General features: G+C 34.4%; 1 protein-coding gene across 3 annotated transcripts in view; it reads right to left on the reverse strand.

Moving 5' to 3' along the window:
- Window positions 1-14987, reverse strand: part of Fen1 (Flap structure-specific endonuclease 1) — a 182793-nt gene that overhangs the window by 45953 nt on the left and 121853 nt on the right. For all 3 annotated transcript variants that reach the window (XM_090376844.1, XM_090376843.1, XM_090376845.1), the window contains exon 9: window positions 10071-10157. In XM_090376844.1, the coding sequence (XP_090232970.1) occupies window positions 10071-10157 (87 nt within the window). The remainder of the gene's footprint in view (window positions 1-10070; window positions 10158-14987) is intronic.

Raw genomic sequence — 14987 nt, forward strand, 5'->3', positions numbered from 1 at the left:
ATCTAGTTTTAAATACAGAAAAATGCCAACATTTTTCTGTATTTAAAACTAGATTATTAAAAATGCAATAACATTCTTCCAGTGTTGACAATGTTTACTGAAATTTATTAAGTAATTTTCAAATGCAGAACATCTTACAGCATTGTGCAACACAAAAGCTGCTCTGTTTCTTTAAAGGAGGACACAGCTTTATATAAGCTTGATGCCTTGCCTCACCTTTCCACTACTAATATCAATATAACACAATGTAATCAAAAAGTTTAATTTATAAATTAAAAATGAATATTAAAAATAACTATAAGGCAATTGCCTTAGAGTAAAATTCATACCTTCCACTTTATTAAACAAACTAAAATTTAGCATCACATAAATTCAGTCTGTTTCTTCATATAAAAAACTTTGATTGTGCATAATGCCATTCCAAAATATATTACATTTTAATATTACTCTTGTGCATTAATCCTGAATGATGGCATGCAAACATTTCATCAAATTCTACAGAAGTTAGTTCACTTAATTGCATGAGAGTAAACACGTTGTTCTTGCAAGTGCAGAACATGTTATGGTTGAAAATTATACCATGACTAAGTCTTGATGTGAGGTGTTGAGCAGCAGCTATACCTGGATTTCAGAATACATAAAAGCCGAATAAGAAAACTTGTTTACTCGAACATTTTCAGCAAAGAGGTCACATGAGTGACAAGCCACGTTTCAGACAGTCCTCCATATAAGCATGTTGATATTAATCAATGTTCACTAAATTTTGTAAGGAAGACACTAAGAAAACTTTGTCAACAAATAGCATTAACACATGAAGTTGAACTGCTCTTTCTGTGCTTCATTTTGCAATTTTATGTGAAATGGACAAGATATTTTCAATATGGTTATCTTCATCAATGAAACGGCACAACTAAACCTCTCCTGTTGCATTAACAATCAGAACAAAAGGATTTGGAATGATGAAGATTTGAACATCATTCATCAGATGTACCTATATTTTATTAAAACTGAAGCTGGTTGCAATTTCCTATTAAAGAATATATGGACCACTATTTTGTCACTGAAACAAACTGCAGAATCGAATCAAGATGTTATAATGAAACAAAGTACTTCTGGAAGAGAATGAGTGAAACTGCTACTTTCAATAAGACACAAAAACATGGCCAAATACAGGTGATTCTCAACTTTACAAGTTAATTCGTTCCTAGCACGTGTGTGTGCTTGTAAAGCTGGAATTCACTTCCCATAGATGTAATGTTAAAAACAGGTCTCCACAATAAAATATGACCATAGTAATGTTAAATAAAGGTCAACAAAACAATAGTTTATGCTTAAACAATGATTTATTTATCCAAAGAAATGAAAACATAGCCTTAAAATCAAGCAAATTATAATATTAAAGAAATTATTTATGTCATACAAACGTTAAAGAATGTTTATTCTTCATCATCATTGACTCATGATGATGAAGAATAATGAGATCACATTTGCTTATGATCTCATATTTTGTTTCCAATGTTATTCCTCTTCGCTGTTTCTTTTTATTAATATCACTCCCTGTAGTATTACTTCGTTTTGGCATACCGTACAGTATTAATAAGGGGAATAAACATGAAATGAGCAAAAATGAAGAGCAACACCACCACTCTTTGTAATGTCAGCGTGGTAACTGCTTTATGTTATGTGAGTCAGTGGGACGCTCTCATCTGCCAAACCAACAAATGTACAGTAGTATGTGTAGCTTGAAATGCCGTATTTATGAATGTTTAGCATTTATTTATTGCAATTAATGTTCATATTTTCGATTCTGTTCATACTCGATACCTGGAAAAAAAAAACTCGTAAAGCGGGAACCGCCTGTATATTGTGTTTTTTTTTTTTTTTTTTTTTTGGTGACTGGATGTGACCCACTCATGGAAAAAACTTACTCAATATATTCACGGCCATGTCTATATGGGGACTGTATGACCAGTTAACTTGTGTATGTTTGTTGCCCACATTTGGGTAATTGCATGTTAGCAAATACAAATACTTTTGCAAATGTTTGATAATGTGGTATATATATCTGAGTAGATCTGAAAGAGAATGGATTATTGAACTGCATAAAGCTAGACAATCAGCGGACCCTTGCAAAAATTGTTGGAAGGTGTCGGCAACAGTGGTTACTGGAAGGTATCCAAAGCCATCACCAAGATTTTTAAGATATTAAATAAGCATCAACACGCAACGAGTGACAGATCCATTGAATGGTTGCAAGGAAAAGACCCACAATGCTACTAAACAGATTTTAAATATAACAGGAGACTTGGCACAACCCGTATCAACAATCATTATGGGATAAATGACAGAAGTCAGACTGTTCTCACCTTTTACTCCTCCATGTGTACTTTGTGCCATACCATCACCATCGGTGTTTTCAGTGGTACTAGGAAAGAGTTGGATGAATGTACTGATTCATTCAGTGACAAGTGCTGATTCCATTTTTTGGATGCACTATTATATGGTATAAACAGCTATTAATGGTAGGGGAGCTATCACCTATTACTTTCATATATTCTGGTCATTATCAAAGGCACTTTAATGACTCAATGCTATTATTCAATGATAGCATCATGAAGTCCATGCTTTTACAATTCATATATTCAATCTCTGATGCCATATTCATCTTGTTGTTCTTGTTATTTGGTTTTTAGGAGCATTAGCAACTAAGGCCATATTGCTCCGGCCATATTCATCAAGAATATAGCCTGATCATGTATTGCACAAATAGCATTATGAGATCTATGCTTCTACAATTCATATTTGAGTTGTGCAACTCAGGCTGTTGCACAACCCAAGAAAATGTGTATAAAGTATGTAGAGATGTCCCACAGTATGACATCCCATCTGTTTTGACTTTCTATAACAAGCAGAGGCCAGTATCATTGCTCAAGGTGCCACATGTAACGTTGATGCTCTTTACATAGATATCTGTTCTCATGCATGCATAGAGGGTGTCCAAAAAAATCTATTATTAGGAAAGTCCATAACTTTTGAACAGATGCATATTTACATTAACTGTTGTCACAGTTAAAAATAATAGCTCAAAAAGTTTTTATGTATATCTACAAACCTGAATGTGTGCCTCTTGTAACCCTGAGGATGTCAAATATGTATCAGTATTATTAGTAGCCATATAGTGCAAAAAAGCCATGGGCTTTTGTTGCACCAGCAAAACAAAAAGACAGAGAGAGATAAGAAAATAGATTTTTGTAGGTAACTATACAGTAGACTTGATTTTTTTTCAAATTGTCAGCTTCAATTGTTTGTTTTGTTTGTTTGTTATTTGGTTTTTAGGAGCATTAGCAACTAAGGCCATATTGCTCCGGGGATATGCGGTGGTCATTCCCTGACCATTCTATATTCTCCGTATTTTTTTGGTGGTCACGGGCTTGAACCCCGGTCTAATCAAGAAGCGTGTGCTACGCACTGCTGCTCCTGTCCACCTGGCTACGGAGGTGCCATCAGCTTCAATTACTGCAGAGGTAACTTGTTCCAATAATCAATGCCCTGCTGGATAAAAAAAAACTTCCTACAATTTAGTCTAAACCTCTTCCGCTGTAATTTGACTTTATGGCCCCTAGTTCTGGAATTCTTTATAACAGTGAAAATTTCACCTGCATTCATTTTACTAACCCTTCTCAGAGCCTTATAATGCTCAATCAGGTCCCCTTTAAGGTGCCTGGTTGCCAAGCTCAGTAGCCCACATAATCAGTGTATTCTCGTGCGGCCATCCCTTTGCCAATCTCACCATGCAAGTTGCCCATTTTTGGACCCTTTCAAGAAGCTCAATATCTTTTTGGAGATAGGCTTTCACAGAGCTTTCCTGCCCACTTGTTTATACTGCATGGAGAACTTCATAACTCCCAGATCCCTTTCTTCCACTACTGTTTTAAATTCAACCACACCAAGTGTATGAGTTATTGTGGGGTTGCTATTCTCCGAGTGTAAGACATCGCATATTGCTGCATTAAAACATAGCTGCCATTTTTCTGACAATCCCCAAAGCCTGTTTAAGTTATCCTGAAGGACACTGTTGGCAATGATCATTAAGGATGCTCCCAATAATCATTTGCAAATTTTGACATCATGCCCTCTATTCCTTTGTCAATGTCATTTATGAAAATCAAAAACAATAGTGGTCTTAGAACCAATCCTTAAGGACCCCACTTCTGATGTTATGCCAATTTTCACTTGACCACTCACTATACATCACTTAGTACAGGGGGTCCTCGTTATCCGAGGATCAATGGTTCCAGATAATTCCACTTAAAACAGGGACCAAATTTTCATAATGTGTAGTATGTACTTGTACATAGTAAAAATGGATTGAAGGAACTAAAAAAATGACATTATTTTATTAGACATTTTTTGACATTTATGTTGAACATTTTATTGAATTAGACATTTTATAAGACTTATGTTGAACAATGTAAGGTTAAGTAAAGTTTAGTGACGCTACACTATTTTTCAGTTAGACAAAGAATGAATCCAGAGTTGTTTTTTCAGACAAAATTGTGTCATAGCATTTAGTTATGTCTTTAACTTCGTGCTTAACTTTCGCTGGACGATTACGAAGAAGGTCGTTCTCATAAAAATATTCAAGTGCTTGGTCAATTTTCTCAAGAGCTTTCTTTAATTTTCAAATATTTATCCTTTGGTGATTTCATCACATCATTATTTTCGGCTTCCTCTTCTTCTGTGAGTAGTTGGTCTAATTCTGCTAGCTCCTCATTTGTAAGTGGTTTTGCACTTGATTCAAGCAATTGTGCAATATCCCCATCACCAACTTTGTGGAATACCGTTTCTAGAATTACAATTTCATTTTGTAACCAAGTCATACTGCATTCTTCATATCAATGAAGAGCATTAGGGTATAATTTTTTTTCATGAACTATTCATTAGTCTACACAAAATTTCTTTCCAAGCTTCTCCAACCATTTTTATAGTGCAGAATATTAAAACTTTTTCAAAAATCCTCCACGTTATTTTCACTGTGTATCAGTTTCAGAAATTAATTTTCTAGGTGTAAGTTGAAAGTAATAAGCCTTTAAAACAGCAATAACTCCTTGGTCCATAGGTTGAATTACTGATGTCATTTGTGGCAGTAAAAATATAATCTTACCATTGGGACACAAGTCATTGTCAGCATCCATGTTATGAGCATTGTCTACAATAAGGACCTTAAACTCTATATTTGAATCCTCATAATATTTTTTCACTTTGGGTACAAAGAAATGAATAAACCAGTCATGGAATATTTCTTTCATAACCCATGCTTTTCATTGTGACTTCCATATCACTGATAGTGAAATTTTCGGCGTTTTTTAAAGCTCTCGGATTTACAGTCCTGTAGACAAGTAAAGACTAGTTTTTTGTAGTCATTTGCATTTCCACCAACAAGTAAAGTTATGTGAACTTTTGGTACTTGGAAACCAGGTGCTCCCTTTTCTTTGATTGATATGTACATCCTTGACAGTATTTGCTTTCAATTTAATTCGGTTTCATCAATATTAAAAGTTTGTTTAGGACTATATTGTCCCTCCTCAATAAGTCTTTTAAATTCTAAAGGATAAGATTCCACGGCTTTTGAATCTGCACTTCTTGAATTTTGACATTTTTGAATTCGTACCGCTTTTAGAATCGATGAAAGCAACCCTTGTTACAATTTTTTTGAGATTTTCAGCTGCATTCTGTCTATTCTCTTTCTATATATCCTTGAATAAGCTTAAAGCCTTTTCTTGTGTGTTGTTGATAAAGGTCTTCTATCAGAGTTGCTAGTCATCTTTCCATAATCTCTAATGGTACATCAATCCTTGTCAATTTAACCTCAGAATGCCAAATCATATTCTTTGCTCTGCTTTTGATATCTCCTTCATTATTTAGGATGATGTTAATTGTTGTTTCCGGTATCTCAAGGGAATGCACGATATCAGTTACTCATTCTATACTTCTTTTAAGATGCATAACTTCTAATTTAATCTAAACTTTTGCATTGTCTTTTTTTTTTTGTGACGTTTTATCATCAGTACTTCAGGAAGAGCGGGACAGAAATAGTCAAGTGTGTAGTGGGGATGCTTCTACGTAAGTCGAAACAAAGTACATAGATACTATTATATTTTTTAGGTTTTTGTATTTTTTTGTAAAATATGTATTATTTGCAACCTCGTAACTGCAGGGACTTGGATAATGAATACTCAGATACTGGGGACCTCTGTGAAATCAAAGAGACTGCCTCAATTACTTCTTTAATGGTAAATAATTTTTGGAAAATCAGGAACCGTTGTTATTGTTGCCGTTGTTGTTGTGGGGGGTTTCATGGCGCATAAGCTACTTTGGCTATAATGTGCCTATTCGTTTATATTAAAGGAAAAGAGAAAGAATTGTACTGTCTGAAAAGTCCTTAATCAGAAAAGATAAAAAATTCTAGTTTGCTTCAGAAAATGGAAAAATTCAGATATATTGGCCTTGTCACCAATCAAATTTTCTAGGGTTATTGGTTGTTGAAGGATAACCAGTGATTGTAGGGTTGAAATTCTGTCTTGTTTATAATAGGAGCAGTCAATGAGAATGTGTTGAACAGTCATATTTATATAGCAATGTGGACACTGTGGTGAATCATCTCCTGTGAGTAAATGAAGGTGGGTCAGATAAGTATGACCTATTCTAGCTCTTGAAAGAATTACTTTTTCTCGTCTTGATGTCCGGACACTGGAGAGCCAGATTTTCGGAACCTGTTTAATCTGAAAGAGTTCATTATTAGTTTGGGAATGCCATAGTGCTGTCCATTCTGATAGGCATGCAGCATGAATCATTAGTGCATAGTCTGAGGCTGGAACAGGGATATTGGTTAAATCTAAGCTGGTTGGGTTTTTGCAGCTTTATCAGCCAGTTCATTGCCTAAAATACCAGAATGTGCTGGTATCCAGCAGAAGGTGACTAGTTGGTGGCGTTCTTTAATCTTTAGTAATAATTTTCTAATTTCATTTATAACAGGGTGAAATTCATCTGAGGAGTTACACAATGCCTTGACTGAGCTGAGGGAATCAGTGTAAATTACTGATTTTAAAGAGCAGTCAGGAGAGAGTTTTTTTAAAGCTAGTTTAACTGCGAATAATTCAGCTAAAAAGATACTGAATTCAGAAGGAAGGGCTGCTGATACAATTGTATTCGGAAACACTGCAGCTGCTCCAACTTTTGAATTGGATTTAGAGCCATCTGTGTATATTGGTAAAAAAATCAATATATTTTTGAGTGTGAACCGCATGAACTTGTCTGATATTTGATAATTGCAAAATATTCTTTCCCCACTGACAGAGGTAAGTGTCACAGGTCGGTATAGGAGCTGGTGGTGGTAGTGGCATGTGATGCAAGAAAGCAAGTGTATGAGCTTATGCAGCATCAGCCAAAAAAAAAAAAAAAAAAAAACACACCATTCCCTCCAAATGCCTGTCCAGTTCCTCCTTAAATTTATTCAACCTATCAACGCGTCCACAATGACAGATGGAAGTTTGTTCCAGCAATTAACCACCCACTGGCTAAAGGCAAATTTCCGCACATCTATTCTACATCCGTCCTTTCTTAATTTGAATTTATGCCCCCTTAGGTTCGTAATCTGAACGAGTGGAAGGATCCCATCAGGTTTCAGTGTGCTCAACACATTCAAGGCCTTATATACCTCAATCAGATCACCGCGCAGGTGCCTAGTCTCCAGCCACTGCAATTTGCAGAACTTAAGCCTCTCTTGGTAAGAGGATCCCTTCATTCCCCTCACCAATCTTGTTGCCCTTCTCTGTACACACTCAAGCAAATCTACATCCTTCCTAAAATGAGGCCTCCAGACCTGTACACCGTACTCAAGGCGTGGCCTGACCATTGCCTTATACAGAGGGACAGTCACCTCCTTTTCCCTGCTAGCAAAATTCCTATATATCATTGACAAAACCCCATGACCTGCCCTGGCAGCCTGTCTGCATTGCTCAGAAAACTTCATATCTAACTGCACAATTACTCCCAGGTCTTTTTCATTTTCTACCACCTTAAGTGTAGTACCACACAGTTGGTACGTTTCTCTGGGGTTACTTCTACCCATATGCAGTACTTTGCATTTGTCAAGGTTAAACTTCAGTTGCCACTTCTTAGCCCATCTGCCCAAATTATCTAGATCCTGTTGCAGCAGCACACTGCCATTGCTGTCATTAACAACCCTGCCAACCTTTCTATCATCTGCAAACTTCAACATTAAGCCTGATATACCTTCATCAATATCATTAGCTTTAGCATTAGTAGAGGCATTTGATGCAAGAAAGCAAGCTTATGCAGCATCAGCCAAAAAAAAAAAAAAAAAACCCACTTCCACTTCACCCCCTCTGTTCGTTCAAAATACCTGTCCAGCTGAGCCTTAAACTTATTTAGGTTATCAACCTCCACTACAAGGGATGGAAGTCTGTTCCACCAACCAACCACCCGCTGGCTAAAGGCAAATTTCCGCACGTCTATCCTACATCTGTCTTTCCTCAATTTGAATTTATGCCCTCTCAAATATCACTGATAAATATACAAAACAACAGTGGACCCAACACCAAACCCTTTGGGACTCCACTAATAACATTGGTCCACGAAGAGCAGCACCCATTGATTACCACCCTCTGTCTTCTTCCACTTAACCATCCTTTTATCCATCGTAGCAACTTACCCTTAATACCATTCTGCTCCAATTTGTACAATAGTCTTCCATGCGCAACAGCGTTAAAAGCTTTCCTGAAATCCAAATATATGATATCAAAATTATTTTTTGCATCCAGTTCCTTTGTAACCACATCATATTATCCTACCAAATTTGTCAGACAAGACTTTCTCTTAACAAACCCATGCTGTGTCTAGATGATCCTGCAATGCATCTTTAACCAGTGACTCCATGCATAGCAATCATAACTTAAAAAGAACTTTTATCTCTCAGAAAGATCACTGTTTGATTTGCACTAGATACGCTTGACCTCAAATTCGCTTGGCATCCGGGGCCAGAACTGTTGTTATGAATACCCTATTCTTAACCCCACAAGAAATGGAATTATGTTATGTCACCAAGGTGGCCATTCAAGTGGGGGGGGGGGATTCGGCTGATATTCCTCCAGTTGCGGAAGCACATGATTCTTTAAACAATGAAGATAGACCATTCCATTAATTGATTTTTCAGAGAAAAAAAAATGGACCAGTAATCTGATTATGAATGATAAACCCTACAACACATATGACCTTTGGACTACACACATTTTTTTTTAGACTCCAATATCTACAAATAGGGCTCTGATAAAATGCACTGTAAGTGGGGTCTCAGACCCCTATATATAAATATTGTGCTAATTTATAACAGTGCTAAAACATGAAAAGTTGCTTCATCGGAAAAATGTACTTTTTTTTGGAGGCAATTGTTGTCTTCTTTAATTAACTGCAGCATTGTGTTGGCAAACAATTCACATGCTGGCTTGTCTGTTAGCAATAATTGTAGTAATAATAATTGATGTCTTTTATGAATTATATCATATACTGTGGATTTTGAAATATGAAGTTCTTGCATAGTGCAATTGAGTTTTTTGGGCTTCAATGAAATGCATTATAAACATTCTCCCGAACCTTTACAGATGTTCAAGGTTATCCACAACCTTTATCAGAGTAACTTCCATATTCAGTAAATATCTAGATTCTTGAATTTTTGCATCTACCCATAAAAAAAGGTTGGAACACTTGGTGGTCATTCCTAAACATCTGATGATAATTACGCTGAACCTGAATCAGTGAATTTGTAGGAGCAGCAATCCATAAATCATGCTGCACTTTCTCTTAAATGGTAACCATTTTGTTTCACCTACTGTGGCACTGTCTTCAAACCAGTGATCTATGAAATATATATGGAAAACAAACTTTTTAAGTCATTTTTTGTAATGGTGAAAACTACATCTATTATTTCAGACACCCTGTATAAACTCCTCCTGGGTAGCTAAATTTTAATAATGAGCAGTGTGTGTTTTTACCTCTATTTCTTCTGGAGGAGTTACCTCTGGCTTCCTGAAAAGTTCTCTGGCCTCTTTATACATCCAGTCATCAGCAACTACATATTTCTTTAAAAAAAAAATAAAATAAATAAAATAAAATATGAACTTCTAAAAAACTTTGAAAATGTTTATTTAAAATTTTTTCAAACATTTCTAGTATTATGTATATACAATAACAGTGAATGATAGCACCTTATAGCACACAAACTAGAAATACTTAACAGACAAACAAATAATGCAAAAGTAATAACTAATGAAAAATTACCTCACAACTGATGTCAAGAAAGGGAAAAAACAAATTTAAGTTTAGTCAACTTATGGTAGTGTTAACACTAAGGTCGAAAAATTCTGGTGCAGTTTGCAGAAGATCTTTCATTTTTCTTAAAACGAGAGAGAGAGAGATGGAAGTCTGATATGCATAGCAATCATTTATTAAGCTGGGCCTGGAATTTTAAACTTATTATGTATACATGGTCTTTATCTGAAATCTGAGCAAAATGATATCAAATGGCATCACTTTTTATGAACATGTTGCATTGCAAATTAGTGATTATTTTGTGCAACGTGTACAAACACAATATGCTATGATAAACTTAAATCTAAGTTAACAGAACAACATTTTTCAGATGATATCCTGATTTTCCTGTCACCATTTTATGTAAGCAAAATTTTGGTGCAGTTGGCAGAAGAAGATCTTTCATGTTCTTAAAACAAGAGAGAGCACACTAGAAAATTTGACTGTTTAACGTCCATAATGCACATGGGAGCACAAGGAAAATCCAGGAGTTTGTTATACTCATCCCTCCAAGTTTGTGGAATCCAATTCTAGAAGAATTTAACTTGCATCTAAGTGCCAGTTTCCATTTCCAGGAAAGACCTCACTGCTCTGTTTAGACTTAAAATTAAAGTTGATTTATAATTTCGAATCAGCGCTCAAAACAATATCAATTTGCACTTTATGCAAGGGTTAATTATTTTGTCGTTTTTTTAGAGTGTGGGTGTAATATAAAATAAAAAGCTATCAACAACATTACAGTACAGCCTAGCAAGATAATTCACTCCTGTATAAAATTTAACTCTGAAACTTTAATGTGGAAGATATAAATAATTAAATATTTATAATTCCAAGGAAAAACTTCAGTCAATTTTACTAGGAATAATGAAGCAATGATGTTTTATTGGAGGCAAAACTATAAGTTCAGCACCCCTCACTATGCATTTCTGAACAGCCCATGTGATCTTTAACAGTATCATAGTTTTGCCATGTTTCATTGTTTTAACTCGAAACACTGCACATTTAGAAAACTTTATACAACAGAGAAATATGTGGTATTTTCATGTGATATTAATATGAAATTTTTATGCAAAACTCTCAAAATTTATTTATAACTTTTAGTTATTGCAAAAAATACTTTTTATCAACTATTTATATTACACATTCTGAAAGCAGGGAATTACTTTTCATTGGCATTTTGTTTGTTACCTGACAAAACAGAATGTACATAAAAGAAATTAATTAGTATAAGACTGAGTTATGATGCTCAATACGTTCTACGTTGTATTTCAATATTTGTAGAAGAATAAGAGAAATTTACCTCAATATGATACATAGAATACTTCCTAATGACACTCTCCAGCAATTAAATGAAAATAAAATTAATGCAAATTGATTGCAGTAATAAAATTAATTAAAAAAAACAATTAAAAATTAAAACAAGTTCAATGTAAATTTTGAAAAAAGACTCCTTCCTGAAGCTGACAGGGCTTTTTGACTATATGCCTTGATCACAGAAATGGAAATTACCAAGTATGTGTGAGCTGGAATCTTAAATAGAGATTATTTGTCTTCATGCACACAAGACAGTGATCATTTGTCTTTGCACGTGCACTTTTATGCACATGTGCAAAGACAAAATACTGTTTTTGTACCACTGTTCAATATATTATACATTGACCAGTGGCACAAACAGCTTAACAGAATCTTTAAAGATACTGAATTTAAAATTGCGACCAGACCGATATGGAAATTACATGCTGTACTGAACAACTGCTCAGTTTTTCCCCTTTCGCCACACAATTCAGTGACCTGGTATACATTTCTTGCGGTGATTGCGATTTGTCTTATCAGGGCTCAATGCAGTGTACACTGGATGTGAGAATAAAACAGCACACATCCTCAACTGTGCTTTTTGTTCAGCAGCATCAGAATTGGCCTTTCGTGCTGTTAACGAAAACCATACATTTTTATTCAGAGGCCAAAATACTTAGTGTCTAACATAATTGTACTAGACTATTAATTGCAGAAACCATCGAAATTAAATTACATGAGAATTCTATTAACTTTCGTCATCCATATCTAATATTCCATTCATTGTCTTTTACGCACATGCACAAAGACAAATAATCTAATCTCTGCATTTAAGATTCCAGCTCACACATACTTGGTAATTTCCATTCCTGTGATCAAGACATATGGTCAAAAAGCCCTGTCAGCTTCGGGAAGGAAAGACGTTTTTCAAAATTTGTGTTGAACTTGTTTTAATTTTTTTAATTGGTTTTTTAATTAATTTGTTCCATTTTTGTGCAATTGTTTCCATTTTGCGTAATTTTATTTCTGTTTATTCTCTTATTCTTCTACAAATATAAAAGAAATTAAATAATTTCTCAATCAAAAGGGTATGTCATCAGGTTAGTATTAAGACCAGTAACATAGAGTGATTGGTTCTGAAATGTCTATTCAGAATGCTGTCAGGTCTGTTTGGCACAAAACCAGTATTACTGATGTTAGTTTCATTTGGAACAGGCTTGGTTCCAAGAATCCAGGAATTAAGTTTAATCTGCAAATATGAAATTTAGAATCAGATGTAGTAAAATGGATTCTATATTAATATTGACATTCCATTTTTGAGTACTAGCAAAGTTGGCAATCATTTTGTGGATGAGTTTAGATCTATAGTGAACAATGGCGAAAGATGGATTAATATTGCTGATTACTCACTTTCTATGTGTAGATGAAAAATACAGTATTTCTTCCAATTATCTATTAGAAAGCAGGTTGCAGTATGGACTATGAATCCCAGAAAAAAGCTGCAGAAATACAACTATAACTGAAAATACATCTTTAAAAACTATAAGTAAAAAAATTATCCAATTTTTAATTGCTCCCATAAAACAATAAAAACAATTTGCACTTTCCAGTTTATTGGGCTTTTCTGTTACTGCAAGCAATTATAAATGTAGTAAACTCCATGTTATTGCATTTGCGAAAATACTGATAGCTGGAATTGTGTGGTTTTTTTATGGTGAAATATGTTTCCCCTTTACTGAAATCTTCAATTCTATAAAAAACAAATTTTCAGAATCTTTTCTTCATTCTTTTTTTTTAAAGCTTCGTAAACTTGTTACTCCATGCAAATCATGTTAGTTGCAATTTGTGTGCGTCATTAAAAAAATGCTTATGCCTGCTATTGAAATTTATAAAGAAAAGAGAAGATTATCTTGAAAACAAACGCCTCTTAAAGCATTTCTGAGGACGATGACTCTTTGTGCAACAAATCAACGAGTGCTGAGCCAGTGATGAGTGATCAACAAGTGTGCATTTAGTCGATGATGATGATGAAGAATAAACATTCTCTAACATTTGTAAGTCATAAATAATTTCTTTATTATAATAATTTGCTTGATTTTACAAGCTATGTTTTCATTTCTTTGGATAAATCAATCATTGTTTAAACAAACTAAATAGCTAACTAATTTCACTGTTGAGAACGTAACCCCTATTTTTAACATTACAGATGACCCCCACTTAACGCTGATAATTTGTTCCGGAAAAACAGAGCGCTAAGTAAATCCGCACTAAGCGAGCACCGCATTCCCATAGGTAACATGTATTTGCGAGTTGCAGTCGGTGCCATAGGATATTTCAATAATCAAGGGTAGTGAAAAGACGCACAAATGTCGTTCAAAATATTTATTCAAATATTTCTAAATATAAAATATTCTGCATTACATACATATATAATTATGTGGTAACTACTTACGTATCAAAATTAAACTTAAAATTCCAATTAAAATCACGAATTTAATTGATCTAATTGATTTTAATTGATTTAAATTAATTGATGAATTTAATAAAGAAAAATGTGTCGATTTTGGGTTGACTTTGGCCCTCTTCCTGGTAAACTAAAAGGGGTTTTAATTTTAAATCCCCCGCAGCATTACCACCCAACAATAAAGTCAACCGATCCTTTAGCGCTTTGAAACCTGGCATGTTTTTTCCTTCTTTCAATATGAAACTTTTTTTTAGGCATTTGTTTCCTATAGGCTAACTCTCTCTCTCTTTTTTATTTTATAATATTTAACTTAACTGAATTCTGCACTGGATATTATCTTCAATAAAATGAGTTAAAGTCTCTCCATTTCAATCCTAATAGACGACCTAGTCCTAGTTGCTTGCAGTGGAACAGCTGTCTTTCCCGCTGCTAAAATTAATTCTTTATTTTTATAATTGTTCTTACAGTTAAACCTGCCAGTCCTAAATTATGGCACACATCCGCCTGTTGTTGACCGGAATTGATTCGCTTCAAAACATCTAATTTAATTTTCAAATTCAGTCTTTTTCTTATTTATAGTCTTTGTACTGCATCCAGACGTTGTTGCTTTTTCATTCTTATCCGCCATTATTAACTCTTTGAAAATGTAACTGCGTTGGTTGCATTAATTATGATACAATGTTCGAGTAAACTGTCCGTTATGCACAATGTTCAATACTGTACTAAGTGATGACTAGACTTCAGATAAATGCATACAATACAAATATTACAAGCAATATACATGATCATTTTTTAAAATGTTGATCTCGGAACTACGTAACAATTCACTGTACTGCAATTAAAT

The sequence above is a fragment of the Mastigoproctus giganteus genome, chromosome 7 (assembly GCF_048544385.1).
Source record: "Mastigoproctus giganteus isolate SK-2022 chromosome 7, ASM4854438v1, whole genome shotgun sequence".
NCBI classification, from domain to species: Eukaryota; Metazoa; Arthropoda; class Arachnida; order Uropygi; family Thelyphonidae; genus Mastigoproctus; species Mastigoproctus giganteus.